This window comes from Dermacentor variabilis, chromosome 4 (assembly GCF_050947875.1).
Source record: "Dermacentor variabilis isolate Ectoservices chromosome 4, ASM5094787v1, whole genome shotgun sequence".
Taxonomy (NCBI): Eukaryota; Metazoa; Arthropoda; class Arachnida; order Ixodida; family Ixodidae; genus Dermacentor; species Dermacentor variabilis.
The window spans coordinates 31,996,014-32,023,835 of record NC_134571.1 but is presented as its reverse complement, the minus strand read 5'-3'; the positions used below and the strand labels follow the sequence as shown (position 1 = coordinate 32,023,835).

At 45.0% G+C, this 27,822-nt stretch overlaps 1 protein-coding gene across 1 annotated transcript in view; it reads right to left on the bottom strand.

Annotated features, from left to right (window-relative positions):
• Positions 1–25,989, bottom strand: part of LOC142578171 (glutamate receptor ionotropic, kainate 1-like) — a 31,907-nt gene extending 5,918 nt beyond the window's left edge. The window contains exons 1-9 of the mRNA XM_075687572.1: positions 25,846–25,989; positions 21,044–21,178; positions 15,640–15,797; positions 14,684–14,910; positions 7,909–8,015; positions 6,069–6,172; positions 4,576–4,666; positions 1,566–1,727; positions 147–306 (exon numbers count right to left, since the gene is read on the bottom strand). Coding sequence (XP_075543687.1) covers positions 147–306; positions 1,566–1,727; positions 4,576–4,666; positions 6,069–6,172; positions 7,909–8,015; positions 14,684–14,910; positions 15,640–15,797; positions 21,044–21,178; positions 25,846–25,989 — 1,288 coding nt within the window. The remainder of the gene's footprint in view (positions 1–146; positions 307–1,565; positions 1,728–4,575; positions 4,667–6,068; positions 6,173–7,908; positions 8,016–14,683; positions 14,911–15,639; positions 15,798–21,043; positions 21,179–25,845) is intronic.
• Positions 25,990–27,822: the final 1,833 nt, after the last annotated feature.

Genomic DNA, 27,822 nt, shown 5'->3' with positions numbered 1-27,822 from the left:
TCATGCAGCAGGCTACGCGTTAGTTGAAAGTTCGCATATCACAGCTAAGGGCTATAATGAATGTAGTTAGCACGAGCGGTTCAGCTTTCTTTTGATCAAATGTGCTGTGCCTCATTAACCTAATGCGTGAAAGGGTCGTCGAATACCTCTCTGCATGAGACCGGAAAAGTAGAGGAAGAGCATGTCGTTCCACTTGTCGAATCGCTCGAGAAAGCCGGCTGTGGAGCGTCGTTGCTCGTTTGCGGACAGCAGACGAAGGCTGAGGAATGCCAGCAGGATCATGTAGACGAACATCAGGGCCCACATCTGCGCAGGGAGGACGCATTGCGGCTTCGGTATGCGCGTCGCGATTTGCGGTTCTCATTGCCTGGGAGGCGTTATCGCCATATAGAAAAAAAATTAGCGCTGACGTGCAATATTAGCCCTATGAGTTGGTGAGATAGAGATTTACTTGGAGGGTATAACGGCCGTAATAAAGGGCAGTGTGCAGAAAGTACAGAAGCAAGCACTCGTTGGTTGCCTTATGAAGGAACAATAATAATAAAAAAAAGATTCGGTAGATGGCTTTCTAAACTCACAGTAAAAAAGAAACACCGCGCTGTCATTACGCATACATTTAGTAGATTGCCTCGTGGAGTAAATTATATAATTTTTGCACGCGTTTATTAGCTATTTTGCAAGCAGATAGGTTCGAACAGAAGCACAAAAGAACTGTAGCTGAAGCAGGAAAGGCTGATTTCAGTGAGGCGGTTGAGAAGCGTATTTTCGCTGTTATATTCTATAGTCAGGCTTGCAAGAAGGCATCCATTCTATGTTATTTACCAGCTTTCATCCTCCACGCATATCGTCTTTTCTTCGGAGCCTTGCGCGTACTTGAGCTAACTGATACATTTAGACAGTTTCCATTTGACTGAGTTTCATACCTTGGTATTTATTACTGGCGATTTTTGCAGACAAGCTACAAGACTTCGGATGTCGCCGTGTTTCCACGAGCTTTACCGTGTTTCACGAACTATACCCTGGCAGCGGCATGGCCTGAAATTTCTTTTTTTTTTCAGAAGGGGCGGGGGGGGGGTGGCATTCGCACTTTACCGCGAGAGGGGGCGGGGTAGGCGAGTCTTGTCGCACGTTGGTACACAACTGATACCTGGTACCTGGTATATATCTGGTACACAAAAATTTCGGGAAGGGGAGAGAGCACGGGTTCGGTGTGCCACCCCCCGGCGACGCCCCTGGCAAAAGGTACGAAATACTGCATATCATATTGACCTCAAATAAAGACGGGGACAGAGGGAGAGAACACATAAACAGCACGGGCTCTCTCTCTCTGTGTTCTCTCCCTGTGTCCCCGTCTTTATTTGCGGTCAGTATGATGGGCAGTAAACACCAACTAAGCCAATGTGAAGTTCTCCTGAAAAGGTACGAAACCGTTGTGTAAATGAGCGCATGCTTATCTGCTCTACCAATTTTATTTACACAGGCACTGATATCAATTATTTATTAGTACCTTGTAGGTTTGCTTCTAGGTTCTGTAAAAAAGGTATATAGAGAATTCCTGTACTTGCCTGAATGTCAAATGCTGAGATCCTGGTGAAAATTTCAGTAGCAAACGGGTGCTCGATGCCACTCATAAAGTTGAATGTGTCAATCATGTAGATGTAGCCGTTCGGGAAATGTGAAGCAGTACCAGACGTGATCACGAAAGGTCCCACGGCGAGCTCGCTTTCCTGCCAAAAAAAACAAAAACAAAAATTGAAATGTTGCATTTTTCTGTGTACGTACTACTTCTACTAGACCACATACATTGCCACGTGAGCTAAGTTTATCCACTAAATCCACAAAATTTGCTCCGGTTTATAAATTACGAATCGTTGACAAAATGAGCGGAGAAGACGAGGACGTTTTTCGGGGCGAAGAACCAGGGTGGATTCGTGGGCAGGAAGGAATCAACAAGAAAGTTCTAAATGATAATCTTGATAGCGTACTAATCGGGAGCATAAACATGTGCTTGACAGTGATATGTAGCAGTAATAAACAAATGCGTGCGATCTTTTTGTATGTAAAGGTTGTGAGCTCGGTAGACTGGTCTCACTTAGTTATCAAGGAAGAAGCTAGAATAGAGAGTTGGAATTGTTAACCACAGTAGCTTCAGCTTCTAACACTGCACATCAATAATTGTTAATGTTGCATGCCGAAAGCGACAATAGAGTGCTTTCAGTTGGAAGCGCTTTCAGGCAGAGACGTTCGCGCGTAGGGGCCTTTTCATAACATGGTGGCCTTAAGGCAATAAAGGTTTCCCTGTTATGAAAAGAAGTGTTTCAGAGTGGACCTTTTGAGAAACGCCTGGGGCCGCGCTTTATTTTTCGGTGGCATCGTTTTGCGAGAGGGCGCGCTGGGCAGCTGCGGTCTACGCGACACGTGAAGGTGTCCTACGATTCTTTCTTGTTTTTTTTTGAAATCTTTAGTTATCTTTGTGATCATCAGTTAAGGCCCGTAAGCATGCGCACTGCTTAACCTTCGGCAAAGCATCTTACCCGGCTGCGCAGACAACACACTACAACAAGTGTTCGCTTGGCATGTTGCAGTCTAGGCTTTATTGCTACACGCATGATTATTCAACTTAGCGTGAAATCGTTCAGTATTGTATTCTTTCTGCTTCCCAAAAGGTAAGATAAACGAACAAATTCTGGTGCCTAATCCGAGAGAAGTTGCTTCAGACTTTATGACGGGCTTGTAGATGTTAATGTGCGAGGGAGGTCATCAACGTTTGTGGTAAGTAGTCGGCTTTCGTCAGTGCTCCATCAATAGTTCTAGGTTGCATCGATGTATCACAATTGCATGTCGCTATTAGATTCAGTGGTGGCGCGTACACGCGGTCGTGACGCTATGCGCTTAAGACAGAAGGTATGGAAACAAAGACGATCTCTGCTGCTACCGGCGATCGACACACTCTGTAGTATCAGTACTCCGAGAGGGCGTTGGCAGCTTACGAGTCACTGTTTTTGCGTCAATCTAGTGACGCTACTGCATCACACGGGGCAAGCGCGAACGTGCCAAAGCATTTTTGGCGCAATCTCGGTTGTGCGCACCGGAAAACTAGCCACCATACGGCGTGCGTGATAATATTATTATGCGCCATTTATGCCCGTAACACGCACATAGGCATGCTTGCAAACACCGTATGCAGCTTAACAATACGGCGATTAACACGACTGATGTGGATGAGTATTTAGCTTTATGCATTTCTCCAGATCTAACTTGGTCTATCCATATTAATAGCGTCATGAATTCTACTAATCGTGTTCTCGATCTACTAATCGGCGTAATGCAGCATTAATTAGCACCAGCTGACTTAAAAATTCTCACCTACAAAACACTCGTGTGACCTAAGCTGGAACGTGGGTGTTCTGTATTCGACTCTCACTATTCTAATTTAACTAACGCCCTCAAATAGGCCCAACGTTTAGCCGTACGATTCATAGTATCTGGTTACTCTATCACCACCAGCATTCCGCTTTTAAAATGCTAGCTTGATTGACACCGACTAGCCTCTCGCAGTGAATTTAGCCCGCCTTCGTGTTTGTAACAGCTTTTATCACTCCTTGCCTCTTCATAACGCGTTCACCACGCTAGCCCGACGCATCACCAGAACCAGACACGTGAACGCGGTTTGGTATAGTCGTATACGTACCCGCCGTCTTTTTTTTTTTCGGCTGGCTGCGCGAGACTCGAATCGTCTTCCCGCTTTTACCGCCTCTACAGCTGACTTTGTTTTTCTCAAATCTCAAGCTTCTTCCCCATCCACAATAATGCTCACATAATTAGCCGTCGGCAACGCTCACCCCTCATGTAACGTTCCGCGTTCGGACCCTCTGAGGTCAAAAAACAAACAAACAAACAAACAAACAAACAAACAAACAAACAAACAATAAATATAAAGTGTGCAGCTTCGTGTCGTGTCGTAAGCAGCATGACCGAAAAGGAAATTTGGCGCGTCCAACATTAGCAGCAACTTAAAGCACATGGCAGGCGCGTTTTTCCGTTAGCTTGTTTTCTCGGTGTGGGGACGAAAGTCGCACAAAGTATCGACGTATGTATGTCTCCATGCGTATATGTTATCAGTGTTGCAAACTTTTTCTCTCAAGCATGCGTCAGTTGCCAATGCAACGCAGGCGAAATAAAAGTATCAAAACCCAGCGAAAAGCTAAACAAGGGCAGCAACACTCGCAGTGACAAACGGCGTAAGAAATGTGTCTAACATGGCTTTTTGAGCCTTGAAGCATGACGTGTGAATACTTTCGCATCTGCGAAAAATTTCATGAAACTCGCGCATCAATGGCTGACCTAGAATGGCAGAAAAAGGAGTAGACGGTTTCTGTGCCTGTTTGCAAGGACCATGCAAGCGCATAGCAGTAGCAGACGACAGCGGAGACGGCGTCCTTTCATCCGGGCTTCTCGGCGGGCATCCGCGAGGTTTGCGCGCGAATTAAGGAAGTTTATTGGGGCCTTGTTGACTTTGCAAGGAGTGAATCAGGCAGACGAGAAAACGTGTAAAGTTTCGCCCGTATCGCTTACATTTCTGTGCAAGTCTCCCAGCATGCCTGCCCACGATCCGTTGGGCATCCGGTACCCCCACTGGTTGTCGGCGGGCTTCTTCACAACGTATCTTGATATAAAAAAAATCCATTCGTCAGTTTCTGAGTAAGGCACACCTCATTTGCCTATTCGAAGGCAAACTTCGTTGAATGGTACGCGGTGACTGTTATCTGCTAACTGGGGTTACTTTTAAGGACTATTGCTCAATAGTCTTTAGAAGTAACACACGTTAGCGGTAACTAAAGGCAACTAAACCACCCAAGCATATGTGTGTTATACTCAAATATATAACAGACGTGTGCTTAAGTGTTTCAGTTACCGTCAGGTCACGTGCAGTGCTGGAACTCGTGCCTTTAAACAGTGTCAGGGGTCTGTCTCTCGACAAACTGACGAAGAAACGGGAATATACTTGAAGGTCGTTCCAAAGGCGCTAAGCGGCCCGCTGTTAGAGTGAACGCGCTATTGAGTGGTTCACGCCGAACTTCGCCGCAGTGGCGAACGCCGGGTAAGACGCAGTAACAAGAATCTGACAAGACCTCACCCAACTCGCACACAACTGTATCGAAACTTCGCCTTGTGTCGGTTCTTTCGTCCATGCCCTTTGGCTGCGCCACAATTCTGGTAAAAGGAAAAACCTACAAATGATACCTGGCATGAGACAACAATTTTAGCATTGAAATTAGGCATATAATTGCCGATAGCCCTATTTTCGATGTGCAAGGCAGCATGGCAAATGAAGCAATATACGGAGACTTAGGCGGGGTTAACACCTGAACTTTCACAGGCAACTTAAAGCATGCTTCATTATGCAGAATGGTTGACGCAGGTAGAGGAGAACCATGGGAAGATTATTCTGTGGAAATTAGATACAATTACCAGATGGCGGAATGATTAGCGGAGATGCGTGATTAAGTAGGTGAATTTAATAAACAGATGAATCAGATGAAATAGAAGAATAAATATAAGCCGAATTATTAAAAAGACTAAACTAATGAAAAGAAGAAGGAGTAAATAACTTTGTATAGTTCTAATCATATTTCGCCGCCACGTAGATGGGAACCTCACGTTCACCGAGTTTTCAGCCGTGTCCTTGTGATTGTGACCGAAGGACTGGAAAACGAAAGGAGCGGCGGAGATTTCCATTTCTCCCCCCCCCCCCTTTTACTCAAATAAAGCACCAGCCTATTTGAAAAGCAAGATGAAGAAGCAATGGAGGGTGGGTCGGCAGTATGAGGCGAACATATGAAGTACTCGTTAAAGACAAAGGGAGAGCTGTAGCAGTGAGCGCAAGGCATGCGTTTAATTTCTATGTTTGCATTAGAAAACTAATACACAGAACTCGGAAATCTTGGGAGTGCGACATTATTTATTCAAACGGCGGCGCAGAACAAAACGTGGCATGGTCACGTGCACTGTCTCTTAGAATCCTGCATGTGGAATGCGTATATGTACGTTGCTGCGCCGCAACTTACCGGAGGCCCATGGACTCCGTCATATTTCCCATGAGTGCTCCGGAGATGCCCCACACCCTGTCTTGCCCGTACTCGTCCTTGACGTATATCACATACGGGGGCCACTGCAACGCCGGCATGAAGGGTACTCCCGTTTATTGTTCGAAGAACTCACTGATATGATTCCATTCAATTTGCCAAAACACCGCGGGGCGAGCTTCTCAAAAGCTTGACGCCTCATTCCTTCCACACACGCAGAAAAAGGAAATACTTGTTTCTAGAAAAAAGAAAGAAAGAAAGCGTAGCAGCAAGGCACCTTACTAGGTATATGTACCCTATCAGAATGTTGTGTGCCGTCGGAGGCGGTTCTTCGTGTGAGGCCGGCGGGCATTCTGTGCAAACGGTTCTCGCGCAAGCGCTCTATGCGGGTGTTTCTGGGAAGATTTTAAGCAATCTTTAGAAACTACTTGTGGCAGATAGCACAGTTCTAGTCCTTGGGCTATCTACTCGAAGAGGCGGACATTACTTTGCCGTATGGCCCATATTGCAATTTAGAAATTCTTGCCGGGAAGTTCCTAAGGGGGATACAATAGGAACTAATTTTGAGGGTAACACCAGTTTCGAGATATTTTATTTCCCGAACCTTGCGAATAACTACATTGATGGTCTGGTTACTTTTGTGATTCGATGCGAAGGACGTTTTGTTACAAAAGTAAGTGGAACGGTAGTGCATTTTTACCCCAAGTTTGATACCGCATATCTCGAAAATGGTGTCATCCACGCAATATTTTAAGGCGAAAGCCTTAAGTGGCTCATACCCCTGATGGCCTCGAAAAAAACGCGTCGTCCGGTCCAATGGTACAAGAACTATCGTCAATGACAGTGGCTTATACCCCTGTAACCAAGCAAAAAATGAAATGACTCATCTCCCCGTAAGGCTGAGGCTACAACCGTTGAACAAGATGAAGCGAACAGTGCGCACATTCATTGAAATCACCCCTACAACGCACAGAACAGCATACGTTTCAGTTCTCTAGTGAGAGAATGCAACGCGAAATCGAAGAGAAACGTCGTTGTCTCGAGTCTGACCCCGCTATAGGAGCGCGCGAAGCTGCAGCTAAGTGTCGAAAACGAGGTCAAGAAGCCGAACTGCGAAAGCAGCAACGCGATGATGCGAGACTGCGCATTGCCAAGTGTGCACCAGGCTTTCGCCTTCACGTGTTACAGGAATCGGACATGCTGTCGAAATTTTAAACTGAATATGGCTTGCAGTTTCACTCGCTACAATTTGTAAATTGCAATACGTTCCACACAGTAATTAGTTAACATTTAATTATTGAGATTTCGTTAGTTAGTTGAGAACACATTTAGATTTTTCGTGCACGCAATGCCTGCCTCTTCGCAAAGACCCAGCTCGAGAACCAGAACTGTATTATCTGCCACAGGCAATCTTTAAAATTGCCTAGTCTTTTCAGAAACACCCGGTATATTATAGCCTGCAATGCTCTCTATACACTTGGGGTACGCTCTCACACCGAACACAGCGCCGACTCACTCACTGCTATGGTAATTATTGTGGCGGACTCAATCTTTCGGAACAGGCCATAAGAATAAACAATAAACAAAATGTGGTTATGAGACGTACATGCGCTGATTAGCGATTTCTCGCCCTTTATCATATCAGGAGTCTATATTGCTTACAAGTCAACATGCCTGTGCGTAGCTTGCGCATAATTGTATCACTCATAATTCCCGCCGCAAGGCGACGCGGGATTTGCAAGATCAGAACACCGTCACTTAATCATACAGGTGCCTGCCGCCCGAATCAGAGAAAAGCTTTAAGTTTGCAAACACAACTCACTGGTGTCGATGTGAAACGCAGTGTGTAGTTGGCGTAGCGCTGCTTGTAGAGTGGCCAGGTGCTCGGCTGCGATGTGCGTTGCAGCAAGAGGAATGAGTCACACACTTCTGCCAAATGCATTCGCGAACTTGTCGTCAAGCGTGGGCAGAGCATGTCGCGAGCTACTGGCGGAGGCGCGTGAGAAATTTCCGCTGTTTAGTCGAGAGTCTGACGAAAGGTTGTGTGGTGAGAATCATGATTAGAAGGATGCATTATGAGAAGAATCATGTCTGGCGACAAGAATCAGAAGCCAGCTAACGTAAAAAGAAAGAATGGAAATACTTTGGGAACCCTCATGGTACATGGCCCTTTTCACAGTGTCGAGCTGTCGAACAATATCTCGCTTTGATGGCACAGACGCCACACGAGCCGTACGACCAGTCGTGACGACTCAACCAGTCCTGCCTAAAGCTGCTTGTGCGTTTAGACGGAGCCTGGATTATTTAAAAGCAACGAATTCATCGAGCTGGACCTGAACTTCAGTATATACTGGGGTAGGATAATACAATTAGGCTGAACTAATTCGTTTGGCAGTCACCCAATGTGTTTCGGCCAATGGAGGGGACTTTTTACCGACAAATGTCGCAGTAACATGCTACACTTTTTTTTCCGCTTTACTTCCATGCTCAAAACACGCGCCGACAGACACGGGAGATCACAGACAGCGTGTTTCTTTTCTTTTCCTTCGGTGAATTTGGGTCATAGTTCTGCGGGAAAGAAGGCTATCAAAGTTAAATTATGTTGCAGTATGAACTGTAAGTCTATCATGAATCAAGGCAAGTGACAAACTAGTTCTTTATATTTCTTTCTGTTTTGTTTTTTCGTGACGGTTGTGTCCTCAAATATAATGTGCGCATTAAAAAATTGCATACTTCATAATTGTTTTAGTAAATATAACCAAGCATTTTCCGCCTATCTCGGAGGAAAGAGGAAATAAACGCTGTAAAATACACTCATAACTACTGTTACCCCTACGGGATTCTATACCACCAGGTACGGAGTTCATCCCTTAAACTCTAGGCCATTGGCGTGGCATCTTTTGTCCTCTAGGTCTTCCTATGTCATTCCTTTTTACGTCTTGTAAAGTTCACCATCGTATGTCATGCCTTGCAGGGGAAGCCTTCGCTAATGTAGGTATATAGACATCCGAAAAATGCCCGAGCTGTCAGACAAAGCGTGTGTGTTACATCCTCATCGCATTTCTGTTACCAGCAGTTACCGTTGTTTACCAAAAATTGTTCAGCTGTATATTGTGACAAAACTTACTCCCTCCGCTCGCAACACTATCCGTGCTTCTGTGCTTTTGTTTGTGATGACTCTTCGCTTATTTATATTCGATACCTTAATTGCCCCATGTTAAGAGGCTTTATAAGAGCGATAGAGTTAACAGACGAGTTCAGCGACAATCCAGTCCTAAATTATATTGAGCGGAATCGGAGTGCTGCACCATGTTTATTCCGAAAGCATTTCAATCCGTCGAAGTTAAGGAAAAAAGCCCATTCCGATGCGCACACATGCACACGTGGAATGGGCTAGCGGAGGCCGTACAGCTTTTTCACGGTTCAACACAAAGCTGTTCCAGCTCTGTCTCTGTGTATGCGTTTCTACGTCCTCGTTCAATCGCGCTTACACACTCTGTCAATAGAACGGGCGTGGTGATGACCTTCATTTACGGAAGAGATACGAGATGTTCCGTGACGAAACTTGTAAAAAATGCAAGAGAATAGCGTATTTGCGTCGCAGTTAAAGGTAACACATTTTTTTGTGACATTTCAACTCGGTGACATTTGAAGGGTATGAATCATTGTAGAAAATTAGCCTTTCTGCGCAGTTTTGAGCGTATTCTATTGTTTTGTTAAGTTTCTCTGGTGAGGGCCCCATGCTGCCCATGTTTATACTGCAGTTCCGGTCGGTTTAAGGCTTTCTATGTCAGCAGTCGTACAGTGGAGGGGGCAAAGCGAAGATCTTCGTCATAGGCTACCTAAGACGCGGTTTGAGACCGTTAATGCGAATTACATGTAAGAAAAGAAGTGTGCCAAGAAACGTGCCCTACGGTACGTCTGAGGTAACAACACGTAAGGAGGTTAACGCCTGTAGGTAACCGTGCTTACTTAAAGTAGAATGAAAATTATGTCGCAGTGGTACTTTTGTGCCTGTTGCTTGCGTCACAGCCACTAGAATACATGGTTCACTTCCACGATACGCTCAGCAGTGTATACTACAAATTCTAGTCTCTCCTTACAAAGAGGTCTTGTAATTTTTTCTTCCTACGCTCTGATATGTGCGCGTCATTCTGTCACAAAAATATTAAAATATTATTAAAATATTCTTACACTAAGCAAAGTATAGCCGTCGTAGCGTTGTGGTTGAAAAGAATCGCAACCTAATTAACATTATATAACTTAAAGTCATTGTTTTGTTACATTGTGGCAACGTATGAGCGTTTCTTCTTAATGTCAGGCAAATCATAGCGACAATGTCATTTACGCAAGAGTAAACCAGCTGTGCGAACCTGCGTTCCAGTTTCTCGACTTTTGGCAGTTAATAGATGCTCAATACACGCTACAAACTGCGAAGGAAAAAGGCTCACCATCTCGCTTCTGCGTCAAGGATATGAATGCGAGACGGGAATGCCTGCTTTATTATAGCGGACCTCGAAACCAACCACAAAAGAATGACAGCGGAGTTTCGACTCAGAAAAATTGTTTTTTTTTTTGTCTGCCGAATATCATTTGGCGCGTGAATATCATTTGACGAGTCTTACAGGGTCATTTCGCTCATCACGTTGCGAGACGCGAACCGCTCTAAGAGAGCTCTCAATTTTGTTTCAACGAGGCTCTGAACCTTTGTACTTTGCTGTAATGTGCCATCGTGATGTGCGGTTAAAGCTGGCTCTAGGAAAAGAAGGGCCCTTGATATATTAATCGTCCGGCACGCGAATCAGTGGTGATAGTGTCTCAAAATCGTGCTTCTTGGCTTCCAACCATTCAGTGCACGTATAAGTGACACTGGACATTCAATGCACGTACTGCTTCGATAAAGGAGCCTATACACGTGGTTCTCCGTAAGAAATACAGAATCGTATGATGTGCGCCTCTTTTTAATAGCACATTTGCGGGCTATACTTGGTCAACGTCATGCATTTTTCTCTTCAATATGGAAACAAAACTTGGCGTCAAAATTGAGTGTCATACTACTCACTATTAGCACGTATAATTAAAAACTGAATGATGGGGTCTGTAGTTTGATTTCCATTTATAAAGGTGTACAATACGCGTATTGTCGGCGTACCTGTGAGATACACGCTATTTCTATTCTCTCTTGCGGGTTTACGCGTCTTTATGGCGAATGGTGGGCATTATTCACATTTGTGCTAGTAATAGTACCCTCCCCCTCATTTGCATAGAAAAGCTACCTTGGGTTGCCCCCCAACCCCCAGAAAAAACATCCCGCGTACTTGCCTGATGCCAAGCCTTCCCACATTTAACCCCTACAGTTAAGCTTAAGGTTTCTCTCACCAGCACGCACGTATATTCACGTATACTGGTTCACGTTTATACATGGTTGTGTTACGGCCTTGGAGTGCGCAAGTTGTGTCCATGTTGAATGGGCCATGCAGTGCGAATAACAGGACATGGCAGCGGGTTTTCAATAATCCATAGCCGGCTAGTGGTCCGGCATAACGCAGCGCTCGCTAACTTTTCTGAGCAGTTCAGCTCAGGGCACCCAAAATGCAAAATATCGTATTTTTTTCTGTGCTGTGTATTTCTGAGCTGAAGACCGTTTTATCGTGCGGTAAGTATTTTCAAATTTTAGGGGTCGCTTTTAATCTCAGTTTCTGCAAATGTCGCGAGTCTGCACGTGTATAGTGTACAGTTCATTCACCAAGAGCAATATGCAACGACCGCAGAAATAATAAAAATATCAAGTGTTTTTGGCGCCAAAACCGCGATCTGATTATTACTCACGCCGTAGTGAAGGGCTAGGGATTAATTCTGGCCACCTGGAGTTCTGTAGCGTTTACCTAAATCTAAGTACGCGAGCCTTTTTTGCATATTGCCCACATCCAAATTAAATCTCATGCTTAGCAGCGCAATGCTATTAGCCGCTAAGCCGTGGAGGCGGATCGATCACGGAACTCTAGTAGAGTTTATGTTTCTAAAGCTTTCAAGGGCACTGGTAGACATTTTTGAATGTCACTAGCCTTTGGATGTTAGCACTGTTGAGCCCTATACGAGTAATAAAATACAGTATCTGTGATGGTATCAACGAAACGTATAGACTAGACCTGAACTTGACTGATATTTGATGTCTTAACCAGCCTAATGTAACAGTAGCATTAGCCTAATGCATACTCCGAAACGAACACTTTGGCATACTCTATACTGCGAAACCAGCTACACAGTGATTGCGCTTTTCACTTCTATGTAATCACACGAATCAGGCGTCCTCATGACTTATTTTCTGTTCGCGTTTCTTTTAAAGTTATGCTAATGGTATATGCACCATCACGCGACGACAAATTCGGCCGCTGAAGCTAACAGGAAAGAACCATTTAAGTATGGCGCTGTCATATCTTTTTACCGCCAGAGCTGCTATAAGCTCATAGTGCAGCAATTTAGGCGGCGAATGCAGTTATCGAGGGGGCGAAAGCATGGAAATCGCCTTCGACTCCAGAAACCACCATTCTACAAACTCGCTATTCGACCATGATATCCACCATGACGTATTACTTTCTTCTCTTTCTTCTTCATTATTAGCATGTATTTGTGGTACATTTTTCACTCATTAAAGTGGCATACCTATATTCAAGAACCCCAATGCATAGTGTGCATAAAATCAAGCGGTGAGAAATATGGTGAGAACCGAGAAGAGATAAGAAAAATGTGCCAAGAGCGAGTATTATTCAAGGTGGAAACCCGTCTCACACCATCAAACGGGCCTACCAGATTGAATAATACGCGATCGGTAGGCTGCGATGGGCTGAGACGAGTGAAGTCCGAAAGGGGGATCAAAGGAGCTATCGCCTTGGGTTTTACTGGCTTCTATATATTCATGAAAATTACGGATTTTAAAAATTATTTACTTGGAACATATGCAAAAGCTGTCCGACTCTTGGCCAATCCCCGTGAGCGGGTATGGGCGAAAGACTTTAATGTCGTCACCATCATCATGAGAATGAATGTATAGCTTTCCTGTGACCGTAAGTTTTTTACGTTTATATGACAAGACTCAAATAACTAATCTATCTAGCTTTATCTGTGGTAACCGCCAAGTTCTTCGTTTCCCTATTGCGGATAAGCGCTATGTAAACATTTTAAAGTGTGCGAACTGCCCCAGTAACGACACCACTTCCTTCAAAGAATGTTCTCAAATTAAAAACAAATTCGCTCTTCTAAAAAATGGTAAAATAGAATTATACCCACAATGAAGGCACTGCAAGAAGTGCGGCATCGTGAGCGTTGCCACCGACGGTGTCCCAGGCAGATTACAGCTGCTGTGAGGGACACCTCAACACCCACCGTACATTTCCTACCTTTGCAGCGCAGCACTCAGGTGATGTTGAAAACACGTCGGAGACAGAAGACGGCAAGCCTTACAGTTCGCAGGAATGACCTGCACTATCGTATGCACAGATATCCTCTGCATTTCTTTGCATAAAGAAAGTTCTAGCGACGAATTATGTGGTGATGTTTATTTTATTCACGCACGCTACAACACTCATGAAACGCTTCCTCAGACAGTGCAAAATTCAGTGACTGAATATACACGACATTGTCTGCTCGCTTCAGCTTGATCTCGCCAGGCCTGTTCTTCTCTCCTCCGTGTCATGGCATCTGGTTCTTGCGCCTGTCGAATTCTCACCAGCCAAGATTCGAGTCTCCCCTAGCTGCGGTTTTCTCCATCTTGCGCTTCTGTTTTCTTGCGCAAAGTTGAATCTGCGCCTATAGCTGCGTCGGCAATGAGCTCACTATGCACGCGGTTGGCAGCAGTGGTACAGGCCAGCACAGAAGGTGGTGCACAAGGAGCCAAGGTTGGGGAAATTCCAGGGACCGCGCACGAGGTGCGCCTGTGCAGTCGTCGCATCACCGCACCAGGACTTAAAGTAGCACAGATAAAATAAACACAATTTCAAGTACACCACTGCCTTCAAGTGTGTCTTACGCATCGCCCTGTGTTCTCGTGCACTTTCTGCTGCATTTAGTGTGCCGTCATAAACTCAGAAGTTCCAGACTCTCGGATCTCCGTATTCTTTTTACCTTTTGCCGTCATTGCTACACATTTTTAGTGCAAACGCCATGCAGTCGTTAGTGTAGAGCGACCTTTCGTTCTTGCGCGCTGCGCTTTCGTGTCTCACTGCGGGAATAACTCTAACTTCCTGAGTGCCTGGACGAGAATATTCTTGCCTGTGGCGGCTTCAATATCGCATAGTGACTGGAAGTTGCGTAAAATTTGCGAGATTGGTTTAGTGTTTTCTAGGCATCATCTATTGTTCAACTGCTTATTAATGCGCACAATATAGACGGCAGCTAAACATAAACCAAAATGTTTAAAAAACTACGCTATAGAATCAACTGTCCGTAGCTTTTTTATCTTCTCTCTGACGCACTGCCATCGCAGTGCAAGCGTAATAACGCATCGTCCATGCCAGCCTAGCGTTTACAACTTCCACAGCGCCGAGCGATAAGAAAAAAATGCTAGAAACGTCTGCGTTTCACAGCGTGGCAGGACCGACCGCAGCCTCTGGCGTAGGCAGCGCCAAGACACTCGATGATGAAGGCAGCGAGTGCCAACTGCAGTAGCAGCGCGTACAGGACAAACACGGACTCGAGGTCCTCGAATCCCAGCATGCGACCGTCCATGTCGCTTTTGTGACCTTGTTGCAGCCAACACGCAGTGGGTCCTGGGGACACGTCACGCATGAACAGCTGCACCATTCCGGTGTCCACCAACCAGCGGATCCTGCAACGCCAAGCGCACATTCCTATAGCTCAAAGCCAAGCAAGACAGGGGATCACAGGAAGATGCATGCTGTGTTGAAGGGCTCAACAGCGATCGAAAAAGGAGTTTCGTTGGGGTCAACGTTTCCCCAAGGGGGCTTGCTTTCTTCGGTGAAATTTATATCTTCGGTGGATATAGGTTATTATCAATACGAAAGCTCGCTGCCCGGATAATACGCAGCGCAAAAATTAATACAACCTTTGGTTGCCTATGTAGTTTCTTCTCGTTGGCAAGGGAAGCGCCGATTCTTATTATTAGCCTCCGTAACAACCACGCGCATTACCCGGTGTTCATTCGGTACGTCAAGAGGGAAACGTTATAAGACAATGGCCGACCGTGTTGCGTAATTTGGAAAAAACATAGATGCGAAACATCATGAATCAACGCGTGTGCAGATGGAGCACAGAATAATGGAGTTCTTACAATAGAAAATAGAGAGTAATAATAATAATAATAATAATAATAATAATAATAATAATAATAATAATAATAATAATAATAATAATAATAATAATAATAATAATAATAATAATAATAATAATAATAATAATAATTTCGACAAGTGGACTTCGTCAGCCTTCTGACCAAGATATGTCAGGCCCGCATGTCGTAGTAAAAACGGCCTGAGGCCAGCCATTGAGAGACAAATAACAGCTTACTGATAGTGCGGTTTAACAATTTCATCCGCACCTGTAGTTCATCTCGCGATGTATTATGGGGTCGAAATCTTTGCGGGTCACCCATGATAGGACCAGCAATCCCAACGACTCTTCGCTGAAGTAGAAGAAGCCCCGTCCCATGTAGGCGGGACAATTGCGCCGAATCTGGTCCTCCATCGTGCCCTTCTCCTGCAGAAAAGAGAAACACAAAATCGGCAAGCCATGCTTTGCTTTATTCTATTTTTGCATACATCGCTATGGCGCAGATCTATGTTGGAGGGGGCATTGTGGCCATTTTGAAAGGCTCCTAAAGTTCCTGATCAAGTGCATAAATGCCATCACGCGATCGTTGCGACAACGAGTGCTCGTGGTCATCGAGTGAGATGTGTTTACATTGATCTGTGCGTTCGTGACATCTTGCTTGTGATAGGGGCATCTACCCGTGGGGGAGGGGAGGCATGCTTCTCTCCCACACAGTCAGAAGTAAACGACAAGAGTAGGCCATTTGTGCCACCACCCTACACACACTCACTTCTGAAAACGGGCACTGTCGGCCGGACACTGACAAATCCAACAAAACAATAGCTGATGCCAAGTATTCTCTCAGAATTGCGCCCACACTGGTAAGATTTTTGTATTACGTATTCTCTGATTGCGCAGCTAGTACTGTGTTTCGGGCGTCGCCACCACGTGCTGTAGCAGATGATGCTCGGCCGGTCGCAAAGCAATTGAGGGTTACCGTGCTTTGCGGTGCGAGACGCCTTCAAGGCGTGCCTTGCAAGCCTGCATTGCTGAGAAAGCTGTTGCTAGGCTGTCCAAAACAAGTTTAATTCACCATCCCTTGCATCAACCCGTGTTTGTTGGGGTCGGATAATCGAACCAGCTTTGAAAAAAACAAAATCAGATGTGCTTTCTATAATTTGTTGGTATTTAACCAGTGTTGCCATCTTAGTGATTTTGTCGCTAGATTTAGTGATTTTTTTGTTTGTTTACGGCAAAGTTTCTATTTAGCAATCAGTGACTCTTTAGTGACTGGAATGAACAATTGGCGATACTTTAACGACTTATAAGTTAGGGAGGCTGCTCGAAAAATGGGCTTCTAGAACGCACTTTAATAATCAAAAGCTTCATATAGGTGGAAGAAACTCGATGTACGAAGCGTAGGCTCCGTGACCATGGTGAACCAACAGTTACCTTTACGTTGCTAGCATTCACATTGCGATTGTGCTTCAGAGCACAGTGGTCACCATAACCTTCACATTGTGCTCACAAAACTGAGGTTTCTTTATTACTTACAAAACCTATTTGAATGCGTTTAAACGCTGCATGTTCAGCGGTGTCACTAAGTCCATTGGTTTGGTTGACATGCGCAAGCGTGTCAGAGGGCTAATTTACCAAAACCAAATAGAATAAATTTTTGGGTTCAGATTTAGAACACATGAGGTGAACAAGACATATCGACTGCGTAAAAGACAACGTAACTATCGGAATGGCTGAGCTCTTTAACGCACGTCTTGACAAATTACTTTAATTTCTCACGGCTTTCGGACATATCAGTGCTTCACGGCGGCGTTCTGGCGGATCAAGGGAAAAAATGTGCATAGAATGACAGAAGGCTGAGCCAGTTGGTAAGGATTCATAATGCAAAAAAGGGTAAGCGTTCGTGTTGTCCACTTCTCTTCTCTTGTGTCTGTGTCTGCATGCCTTACCCTTTTTTGCATTATGAGAAAATGTTGTCTGTGATCTGTAAAATGCCCGGGCAATTGTCATCGCTGCGTTAAGAACAAGGGCCAAGCGCGTTCCGCAGTATCTAGTTCCGCTACCGCGACCGTCGAGAAGCACAAATCATTGAGGGATAATATGTAGACTAAATGTGCTTTCACGCTAGGAAAAACTAGGTTTCTTGTGTTCTTTTGAATCTCGCTGTATTTGTAACCTTCCAATATGAATGTAATGAAAAAGTTAAACTGTCATAATCCGTTACGTAACTATTACGGGTAGGTGCTCGAATACTGAATTTTTCGAATAGGAATCGAACGCGAGTGGCAAGCATTGAATATCGAATCAAATACCAAACAGACAAACGCGGACGCTCATATTTACAGCACGAGTATTTTTTTAGTATATTTAGGAACACATTTGTACTGAATAGACAGTCAACTATCACGGACAATTAGGATCGCTTTAAACACAAGATCACTACAACCGTCAATAAAAAAAAAAAAGAACGAATAGCCGCTAGAAACCTTTAGAGCATGATAGCAAACAAGCATTATAAGAATGACAAACTGCTGTATGACCAACTTTTCAAAAGTTTTAAATGAATAGTTGAAAAAATATCAGAAGTTATGAAAAAGGAAAAGAAAAGGCTAATGAGGTATTTGTGTGCCCTAGACAGAATAAAGGTTCTGTTATAAGGAAAACATCACTGGTTCTAAGGTAAAAGATTAAACTACGACATGACTAGACTTAAAGAAAGGCTAATTGGCACGACAGAAGAAATAATAGTGGGGGCTTATGTATTAACGTGACAGCGTTAAGGGCCCCGTTTCGCAGGAAATCCGGCGCCGGCGTCCGTTTTAGGAATAATTATTCCTAACTACGCATACCTAACCACGCAGGCCTTCCGTGTAGCGCAAAGAAGTTACTGAACTATTTGAAGTTCTCGAAGTAAAATGCGTCAGAAAAATCGTATAGTACGACTTAGACACAACCTACAGACATGATAGCGTTCGAGTGTAATTTGAATATATGAGAAAACATAATTTTGATACGCGGAAACTCAAACGCAGACCCCATTTAACGCGATAGCGTTTTCCAGCTGCCGTTTCAGGTCGGTCTTAGTAGGAGCGGCGCGGCGCCCTCGGTTCCTTGCACACTGTAAAGACGACAACAACAACAACAACAACAACAACAACAACAACAACAACAACAACAACAACAACAACAACAACAAAGCTCGCCTTCGTGCATAGCGTTCGCCGCCAGCATTTCCCGGTAAACATTACGGTTACATAAGCCACAGTTGCTGGGAAGCGTGAGAAGCAGTCAGGGATCTTTCAATGCTATCGCGTTCTAATCTTGAAGGCGAAGCTTAAGCGTTCTCCAAACTTTTGGACGAAAAGAGGGAGTACCGAGGGGCCCGGTTTTGTAAGGGCAACGTTTTTGTAAGAACGCTCGTACATATTTTCTAGTTAGAACCATCTGAAACCAACACATAATGAAGAAAAGCGAAGCGCAAGGGAAATTATTTGTAGTTTTAAAATGAAGTGTAAAAATGAGAAGCTCAAGGGAAATTAAGAAATAACAACTCGCTGGTGGTGAGAGCCGAACCCACAACCTACGCATTATGCTCGCGTTGCGCTACCAATTGTGTTACGGCGACAGCAGCTCCCACGTCCATGCATACTTTGGTATTTATGCACATGTACCAAGGAGTCCTAACCAGCACCACACTTAGACTGCAAGACCGAAAAGCAAGCTTGCGTTACCAATTTCATTTCTGCATTGCTTCAAAACCTTTGTTGCTGTTTTAATTCTCAGTATTATAATTTGCGATACGTTGTTCAACAGGTGGAGTAACCTGATTTTACCAGTCGGTTATTGTGAAATATTTGGTTAGTTTTGATACTCGAAAATGGAGAATAGTTCATTTTCGAATACCGATAAAATATTACCCACCAACCATTCGTTGTCGAAACTTCGAATATTCGTCCACCCTATAGTACATACATTAATATAGCTAAAGCCCTCCATACCCTGTTGGTAACTTCACTGTTTTCCTTCAGTTGCACGGGAATTAGACCAACATGAAACATCTAGGTATATCATTTGCTTCACGTTAGCTTATATTAGAGTGCTCCTAAAAACCCACGTTCTTAAAATTTACTTCACGGTTATAGCGAGAATTTTAGTGACTTTCTCGTCTCACTTCAGCTACACGCCTCAGAAAATATTGGCTACATTAGACTATAGTGGTTCATAACGTGCGATTGAAAACGAGATCTGGCAATGACAAAGATAATTTTTACTGTGCATTTTCAACTTTTTTATTGTAATGGCAATCAGGTAATGCGCAAGGGAGGCGATCTTTATGGTACATGCCATCTGGATCTGAGTTTGCTTCGCCCAGTCATGAACGTGAACTTCTTTATAATTTCCAATGAGTATTTTACAATAGGTCAACGTGTTGTTAACACATTAAATAAAAGAAAGTGTTAGTATATATTGGTCTGCGGCCGCTAAAGCGGCATCTACGTGGCCCCCCTCCCACACGTGCTCCGCGCTGGCTCGCTCCGCTCCCCTTGGCAGGAGCCTTCCGTGTCAGGCTTTGGGATGAAGCATCCGAAACGAACATGTACTGTACAAGTCCAAGGCGAAATTATATGTAGGTTTACAGTATTGCAGCTTCTATTGTTGGCGGGGCGTCCGTACCGACAGGGTAGCTGTGGGACAGCGATCCCACGCAGCCCGTACTGCAAAGATTACATTTCAATCCGCAAACCTCTCAAAGCCTCTCTCTCTCTCTCTCTCTCGCTCTCTGTTTATATATATATCTATCTATATATATATATATATATATATATATATATATATATATATATATATATATATATATATATATATATATATATATATATATATATATATATATATATATATATATATATATATATATATATATATACTCGAAACAGTTCGTACGCCACTCGGCATATATTGTGGAGCAACCTTGAAGAAGGCTTTCTAGAAGGAGCTATATATATGTTTTAAAGGACATATACCGTATTAGTGCAGTCACGCTAACAAAGGAAGTCGGTATCCGCGAATAGTCTGCGCCAGCACTGCCCGTTATTACCGCTCCTCTTTGTTATATACATGATCCTCATACAAAAGGAGGTAGAAGCAAGTTGGTTTATAATCTTTCGTATAAGTGAAGTGGTACGGTGAGGGAGCAACGTCTCCCCGTCTTAATGTACTCGGTTGACATTGTTTTGTTAGCTGATAATTCGAGGGTCAGCCGCACTCGGAAAATTCTATTTTGCCCGTGATGCACCCGTAAATGTGGTCTGAGCCGCGCTCACTATACGAGCCTGCACGTCTGTCCAGAAAACCGGAAGTGCTTGCCCTCTGTGGTTCTGTTCTGGGACACGAGCAGATACGTTTATGTAGTGGCAGCACATTATGTTTATAATATATTCGACCTCTGGTACAAGCGCACGCCCTATCGCAATAAAGTAAAGGCAAGCTGCCCATTGCCGACAAAGACTGTACCTTGCGTGTCTCTAGCCTGGCTTACTACATGTCTTTAAATGTAACGCTATTCACCGTGTGGGCGTCACGTTCTTGGCCGTCACCGCACACTGAACTACGCTGTCGCGAACAGCGGGAGAAACTGAAATGAGCGCAGTGTGCCAGCGCCGGTGTGGGCTCACCTCCTGAAGCATGACGGTCTTTTGTGCGAGAACGTCGCGAAAGTTGCTGTCCGTGTATATCTCGGACGGATGGAGCTCGCCGCTGGTGCGTCGCACCTGATCGTACACGGCCGAGTACGAGGCTTCTTCCGTGTACTGCACATGCATGCCACAGGTTAGACTCAAGGAGCAAAATGAAATGTATGGGAACGATTGGCCAAGAGAAACAAAGAAAAAAAGATAACCTAAAAGATTCATGCGCGGAAAAACCCCGTTGGGGTGCTTTGTAAGACCCCGTTGTATTTGACTTTACTACAGGAGCCATTAGAGACCATAGGTGAATAACAGACGTAACACTTGAATTTGTTCAAATGCCTTATTCTAAGTCATCGCTGCGTTCAATTTAGTGCACCAGTCATCTGAGTCGCTTCGCTCATTCCCTCCATCAAGCCCGTGGACTAGCAAGACGGCGACCTGAATATCCGTGGTAGCAACACTGAGTGTCGGTTGCGATATTCAATCACTTTCTATAATGCTTCATTCCAGCTTCTGAGAAAGTCAAACGAACATGTTTTGCTAAAGTCGCAAGCACGAATTCTAACCTAATATGCAAAGAGTGTCATCTTTTTCTTTTGACTGCGCTAAGACACACTTGTAAAATTCTATCCTGCACTTCCAAAACAAAAAACTTTCCATATTTTTCACAAATAACTTCGTAGCAGTGTTGCCTTAACTTTTTTGAAGCGTAGGTGCAAAATTTTGCTACAATATCACTAAAATTGTCACTAGCACTTCTGAGTAAATTTTAGGTAACGTAAGCGTTCTGGAACATTATAATATAAGCTAGCATGGCGTAAATCATTTCCCTAAACGTCTCACATTTGTCTAGGGTCCGTGTGAATGATAATAAAATGTTAATTTACCAGCAGTATGCATTGCGCTTTAACAACCGACGATGATATGAAATTCCGCGTTTATCCTAAGATTGTGAGGTTCCAAATACGGCGCGATTCAAAAGAACACAAGCAACCTGATTTTTCTAGCACGGAAAAGCACTTGGTCCCCATTCTACCTGCAAGTTGTTTAGTCGTCGGTGCTATCGAAAGAATATAAAAATTTTGCAAGAGGCCCAAGATCGCATGTTAAAGGGACCCCCACCAGGACTCGCCATTTTGAGCTGACAATCGTCGTGCATGCAATGCGCGCTAGCGATCGTGTCTGCCAAGTATAACAATGCTGCGCGCCGGAGAAAGGGCTGAAATCTCAAACCGAACGCCGTTGGCCCTTCCCCTCGCGGGCGCCGCGCTCCAAGCCGGAGGGATGACGTACACGTACTAGTGAGTCTACGTACATCGCACTGCTGTGACGTCGCTCGTAGCGACACGTGACTTCGAGAATTATTCAAGGCAACATCTGTTACTTGTGTAATCTGTTGCTTCAGTAGACGAACTAAAGTTTAAGGAAATAGTAAAACACACAAACCGAATGTCTGCGTGTTCTTGTTTTACTTCGCACCGCAGCAAGAGAGATGTACTTCGGTTTTTTTCTGCTTGTTCTCTCGCCGTGCCGTCGCAGGCTTAGAAAACGAAAGTGTGTCATCTTCTACCGTGTTCCAACGCGCGATCACGCTCTGTGGACCGCTTGTGTCTGCCTCAGTATTCGCGTAGCACTGACTTATAGCGCTGGTCAGGTGTTCTCGTGTACAGCGCGCCAAACCATGTGCTGCGCGAAACAAGAAAAACGCAACAGCTCGCGCGCGACCCCGTCAGCGGAAGTGCATCGCGTAGCAAAAAAGCGAGGCGAAAAAAAAAAAAAGAGGGCGAGGCCGGTGACGCATGTGTCACGCGATTTTCGAGCTCCGGTATGGGAGAACGCAGGGAAGGAAGGAAGGAATAACTTTATTGAAAGGGGCTGGGATGAAAGGTGATGAGCTCGATGGGTTGGGCCCCAAGTCCAGGGCTCCACTGGCTGCTGCCGCCTGCCTGACGTGATCCGAAAGCGCAAGCTGCACCTCCGGGTCAGAGCTGGCGAGTTGTGCCTCCCATTGCTCCAAAGTGTTAGATAATTGAAATTTACCTAAAACGGTATTTAAATTTGGTGGTCTATTTTGGCAGCCCCATGAAATGGGATATAGCGATGGCGAGCCGCCACACCACGGACAGGCGTGCCCATACAGCGTTGGAAAAATTTTGTTTAATCTTTGTGGGTTTGGAAAGACCCCCGTTTGAATTCTGCGGAAGTCTATGGCGTTCTCCCCTTCTAATGATTTGTGGGGGGTGCTGCATTTTTGTCGCGTGCCACGCTGGTGAGCAAGAACTTCGCAAGGGGCCATTCGCGATAGGTCGTTGTCCTCCTAGTTTGACCCCTCCTGGAATGTTTGGGGGGATTGACAGTGCTGTCGAGGCTCTGCTCGGTTCGTGAGCCTTCGAGCAAAAGCGTCCGCACTCTCGTTTCCCTCCAGGCCTGTGTGTCCCGGACACCAGATCAACTTGTATTCGTTCGTCAATATCCCACCTAGAAAATTTTTAACTTTTATCGGGAGGCGATCGTTCAAAAAGAGACGGCACGCATCCTGCGAGTCGGAGATGATAATCGTGTGTGGTTCCTCCCTCCTTTTTTGCTCTTTGATCGCCAGGACAATGGCAAAGCATTCCACCTTGGCGATCGAGGACGTGTACAGGGAAGGAATTTCGCTTGCGGAGGCTAGAGACGCGGCATGTGGAGAGAGCATCTCTCTTGACAGTGGCCCTCGCCTCCTGAAATCATCGGTTCGTGGCACTCAGATATTTCTATCTCGGCTATTAATGAACCAATTTGAAAAATTCTTGCGGAAGAACGCTCCCTAGAGGGCAGTAACAATTTCCAGCGTATAACAGAAATTTGCTAAGAGGCCTAGTGAGGGGCCCTTTAACCTGTCATGACAGTTACTCGACCTTTATGCCGATCAATTACTACACTTCCATCCCTTGGTCTACTTGAAGGCCCATTGCAGTCCTGGGGACGTAGTCTGCGACGATCACTTTCGGCGATAGTGTCGTCGTCAGCGACGCGCTGATTGGGTGGTTGAGCAAAACGGATGAGCTGATTGGCTGGTTGCCTGGTCACGAGAAGGCACTAGTATCGCCGAAGTGAGCGTCGCAGAATACGTCCCCTGATTTGTCTAAAACTCATGCCATAAGGAAGCAGTGCGTCCAGGCTCGCGTGAACGAACCCAGCTGCACCTATGTATACGCTTTTCTACAGTCGACCGATCTGATTATTCACCTGCCGTGTTCTAAAGAAGAGTATAGGCTTGGGCTGGTTGGTAAAACATAGTTACACTGGAAGCTTAGCGCGCAAAGGACGATCCACAAAGACTGTCTAGTCTTTGTGCATCGTTCTTTGCGTGCTAAGCTTCCAGTGTAACTGTGTTCTAAAGATCACTGTAAAGTTTGAAAATGTTCACCAATCGAACGCATTTAGTGAAAGTGCAAAACTCGGAGCGTTTATTCCCGTTCAAGTTTGTCTCGTAAAAAACAAAAAAAGAACATAACAAGAAGGGAACATGCATTTTGTGAGCACACTGTGGACACTTTGAATACACCCATTGCTCTATCATGGTTACAGGCATAGAGTCCCATACAATTACTGGAGGGAACTGTGGCGCTAGTGTCTATGGGAGCTGCAAACGTCATTACAGCCAGCAGCATGGGAATGATGGGTTGTACATGGATTTGCCTAAACTTCGTCCTTCTGACTTTATATGACTTCGTGAGTTTGCAAAGTGACAATCTTAAGAAATCCCTACGTTATAAACAATTAAATAAACATTATTAAGAGTGACCGCCACTAAGATTTGAACGCAGGACCTCCAGCACAGAAGTCCGCGGTATTGAAACTATTACGCCATGCACGCATGGACAAACGGAAACACGGCAAGTAGCAGCGACTATGCGTGCTCGCAAAGTCTTATTACCTTCTGGATTAAAAAAATAAATTTCTTTAAATTTTAGGCCAATATAGGCCCAGATAACGCGTAATTAACGAAGCCACAAGGTAGTCTGAAGCACCGAGGAAGAAGGTCAGACAAATCTATGCACTACCTATCATTCCCATGGTGCAGAGCGATCGCAGCACAGGGTTCCCTTTAGTAATTGTAAAAAACTCTATGGTTACAGAGGCTACGCTTCATACAGCCAATTTCGGTCACTCAGAATATTTTTTCAATAATAGAGTTCTAAAAGACTATTTTCGAAGCAACCTACCCTACCTTGAAGTCGCTAAAATGTCACCAATCATTCTGTGACGTCGCTAAAGAAATGTCGCCGGTTGCTAAATTAAATACTTTGGTGCTAAACAGACAAGAAAGTCACCAAATCTAGCGACAAAATCGCTAAAATTGCAACACCACGTCTTATTACTCTGCTCATATCAAAAGAGTTCTCTTTTAACGCAACTTTCATCTAACATTTCTGCCCAAGATGTCATCATCTGCAGTTCCTTCTTTCAATGTACTGAGTCGGTGCAGCTGAGGCAACGCAAAAGAAAAAAGTTCGTTGTGTAATTCCGAGCAGTGAGCTACGGGATCACGGGTGCCGGACTCCTTATGCAAGTTTTTCTCCATTTTCTCTGAGAGCCTGCAACAGGCAACACAGGCAGGAACGTTCGGAAACTGGAGCGTGTTAGTACTTATGTGCCTATGTGCAACATACACGCACTAGACCGCCCGCACATGTCTTTGACGATGTACTAGGGAAGTGCCGTATGCAACACATGTGGCATACGCGCCTTCCTAGTTCATTTCCTCGGTGATCGACTCTGTTCTTAAATGTTCTCAAGCTCACCAGAAATAGTTCGGTGAAGCCAGCGCTGCCGAACAGCAGGATGCGTGTGTTGGGATTTCGCAGCACGTCGGCAGTCGTGCGTACGCGTGGTGCCTCGACTTTGACGAGCAGGTCAGCGCGCATGCTGGCCGTGAAGAAGTTCATGGCGAAAAAGCTGCCCACCAGCCAGAGGCAGTGTAGACCGCGGAACACTCCGCCCCCACCCACGTGCTCCGTTGGTGAGTCTGCGCCCAGAAGTGGTGGATGTCGTCAGCCATCGAGGAGACACGTATACGGAGGTTTCGTAACTTCTGCGCGCCACGAAATTTATAAAATTCACTGTGGGCGCACTATTTTCATCCTATGTTGGTTTATTGGTGTGCAATTTTGAATTATGTGCACAGCACTTGTCAAAAGTGTGCGGGCTATTCAGTGCATTCATCATACATGTCTTTTCGGCTGTGTGGTGTGATTCCCATGGGGCTCCTGATACTGCACACCTGTGGGTGGTGAATACGAGATTCGATTTTCCTAGGTGTTGGAAACTGCGGCATATCAGGAACTCACTTAAAATGCCTGTAGTCACCTTGGTGGTCTCAGGCAACGTAACCCGCATGTTTTTGGCAAAAAGAGTGTACACGTTTGACTTGTCACCGCTACCAAGATAAGAAATTTGAGTCAGGCAAATTATACATGCCGTCATCCGCTGAAAGGGACGTACGTTTCTGCATGGTGGCGGCGAAGTAGATGAAGAAGATATCTCCGTACGTCCGCAGGAAGCCTTTATTATGCTGGATACGTGGCAGCCTGACCAGCTTGACACTCAGGTACGTCAGCAACAAGAGGGTCACACCCACCAGCACCCACAGCTACAGAGCAAGGAAAGATTCAGGGGTCATGCCAAGTTTATGGTGCTGCTTGTGCAGACTTGCGCGGCAGAAGTATTTTTTTAGTCTCGCACTAGAGTGCATTGCATGCACACCAGTGCATTAACGTGCCAAGCGAACCCCCCGGTGATGTTCTTCGCATGTGTCAGAACGCTTACTGCACCTCCGAAAACACAGCCATCGCTGTGAACGGAGATGGTGTACTTCAGTACATACCTCAATGTCGAAAGGGGAGACCCTGGTGAAGATAGCGCTGAAGAAGGGCTGTTTGAGGCCGGCCAGGAAGCGCAAGTTGTCCACAAGGAACACAGAGCCGAACAAGAATTCTTCATCAATGACAGTGGTGATGAGAAATGGACCCACGGCGAGTTCGCTTTCCTGCACCAACCGCAACACTTATGGACGGCGCAAATATGATGCACACCGGATGCAGCTAGTTAAACAAGTGCCTCCTAGCTCACGTTTCTCTGCAGGTCCCCAAGCATGCCTGTCCAGGTTCCGTTGGGAGCCCTGTAGCCCCACATATTGTCATTTGGGGCCTTGTATTTGTACCTGCACGCGATTATGCCTCCTGTTGCACCGGTACTGATGGTCAACAAAGAAATCGCTTTGCATTACAACGACTGAATATGTTACAAAACGGCGTACCTAAATATAATTAATCTGTGTGAGAAATAACTGTGTCCTGAAGTGAGTGAAAGTCCACTTACCACGGCAAAATAATGAAACGCATTAAAATGATTTACATAGGTTTGGGCAGCAATTCATTTCCATTTGATATCACATTGAGCAGAGAAAGACCTTTTTCGTCCACGCTGTGGTAGCAGTGCATTCATGACCCCAGAAAACTTTCGGTCATGCATTTCTGACAGTCAAGTAAGGCAAGAAAACTAAAGTATCTTGCGCATAGTTTACTGTAGGCACATATTCTTGAAGTGTTCAGATATAAAGAAAGCGCGGCATGTGTCGATCTCATGTATGTTTTTTGTTGCACTGAGCAATAAAATTTACTTGTAGAACATTGCAACTTTGCAGCAAAACTGATGCCAGCTGGAGGGTTCTGTAAACTTATAGGCTGCTGTAACTTGCGTTGTTCCAGAGGGCTTAACCG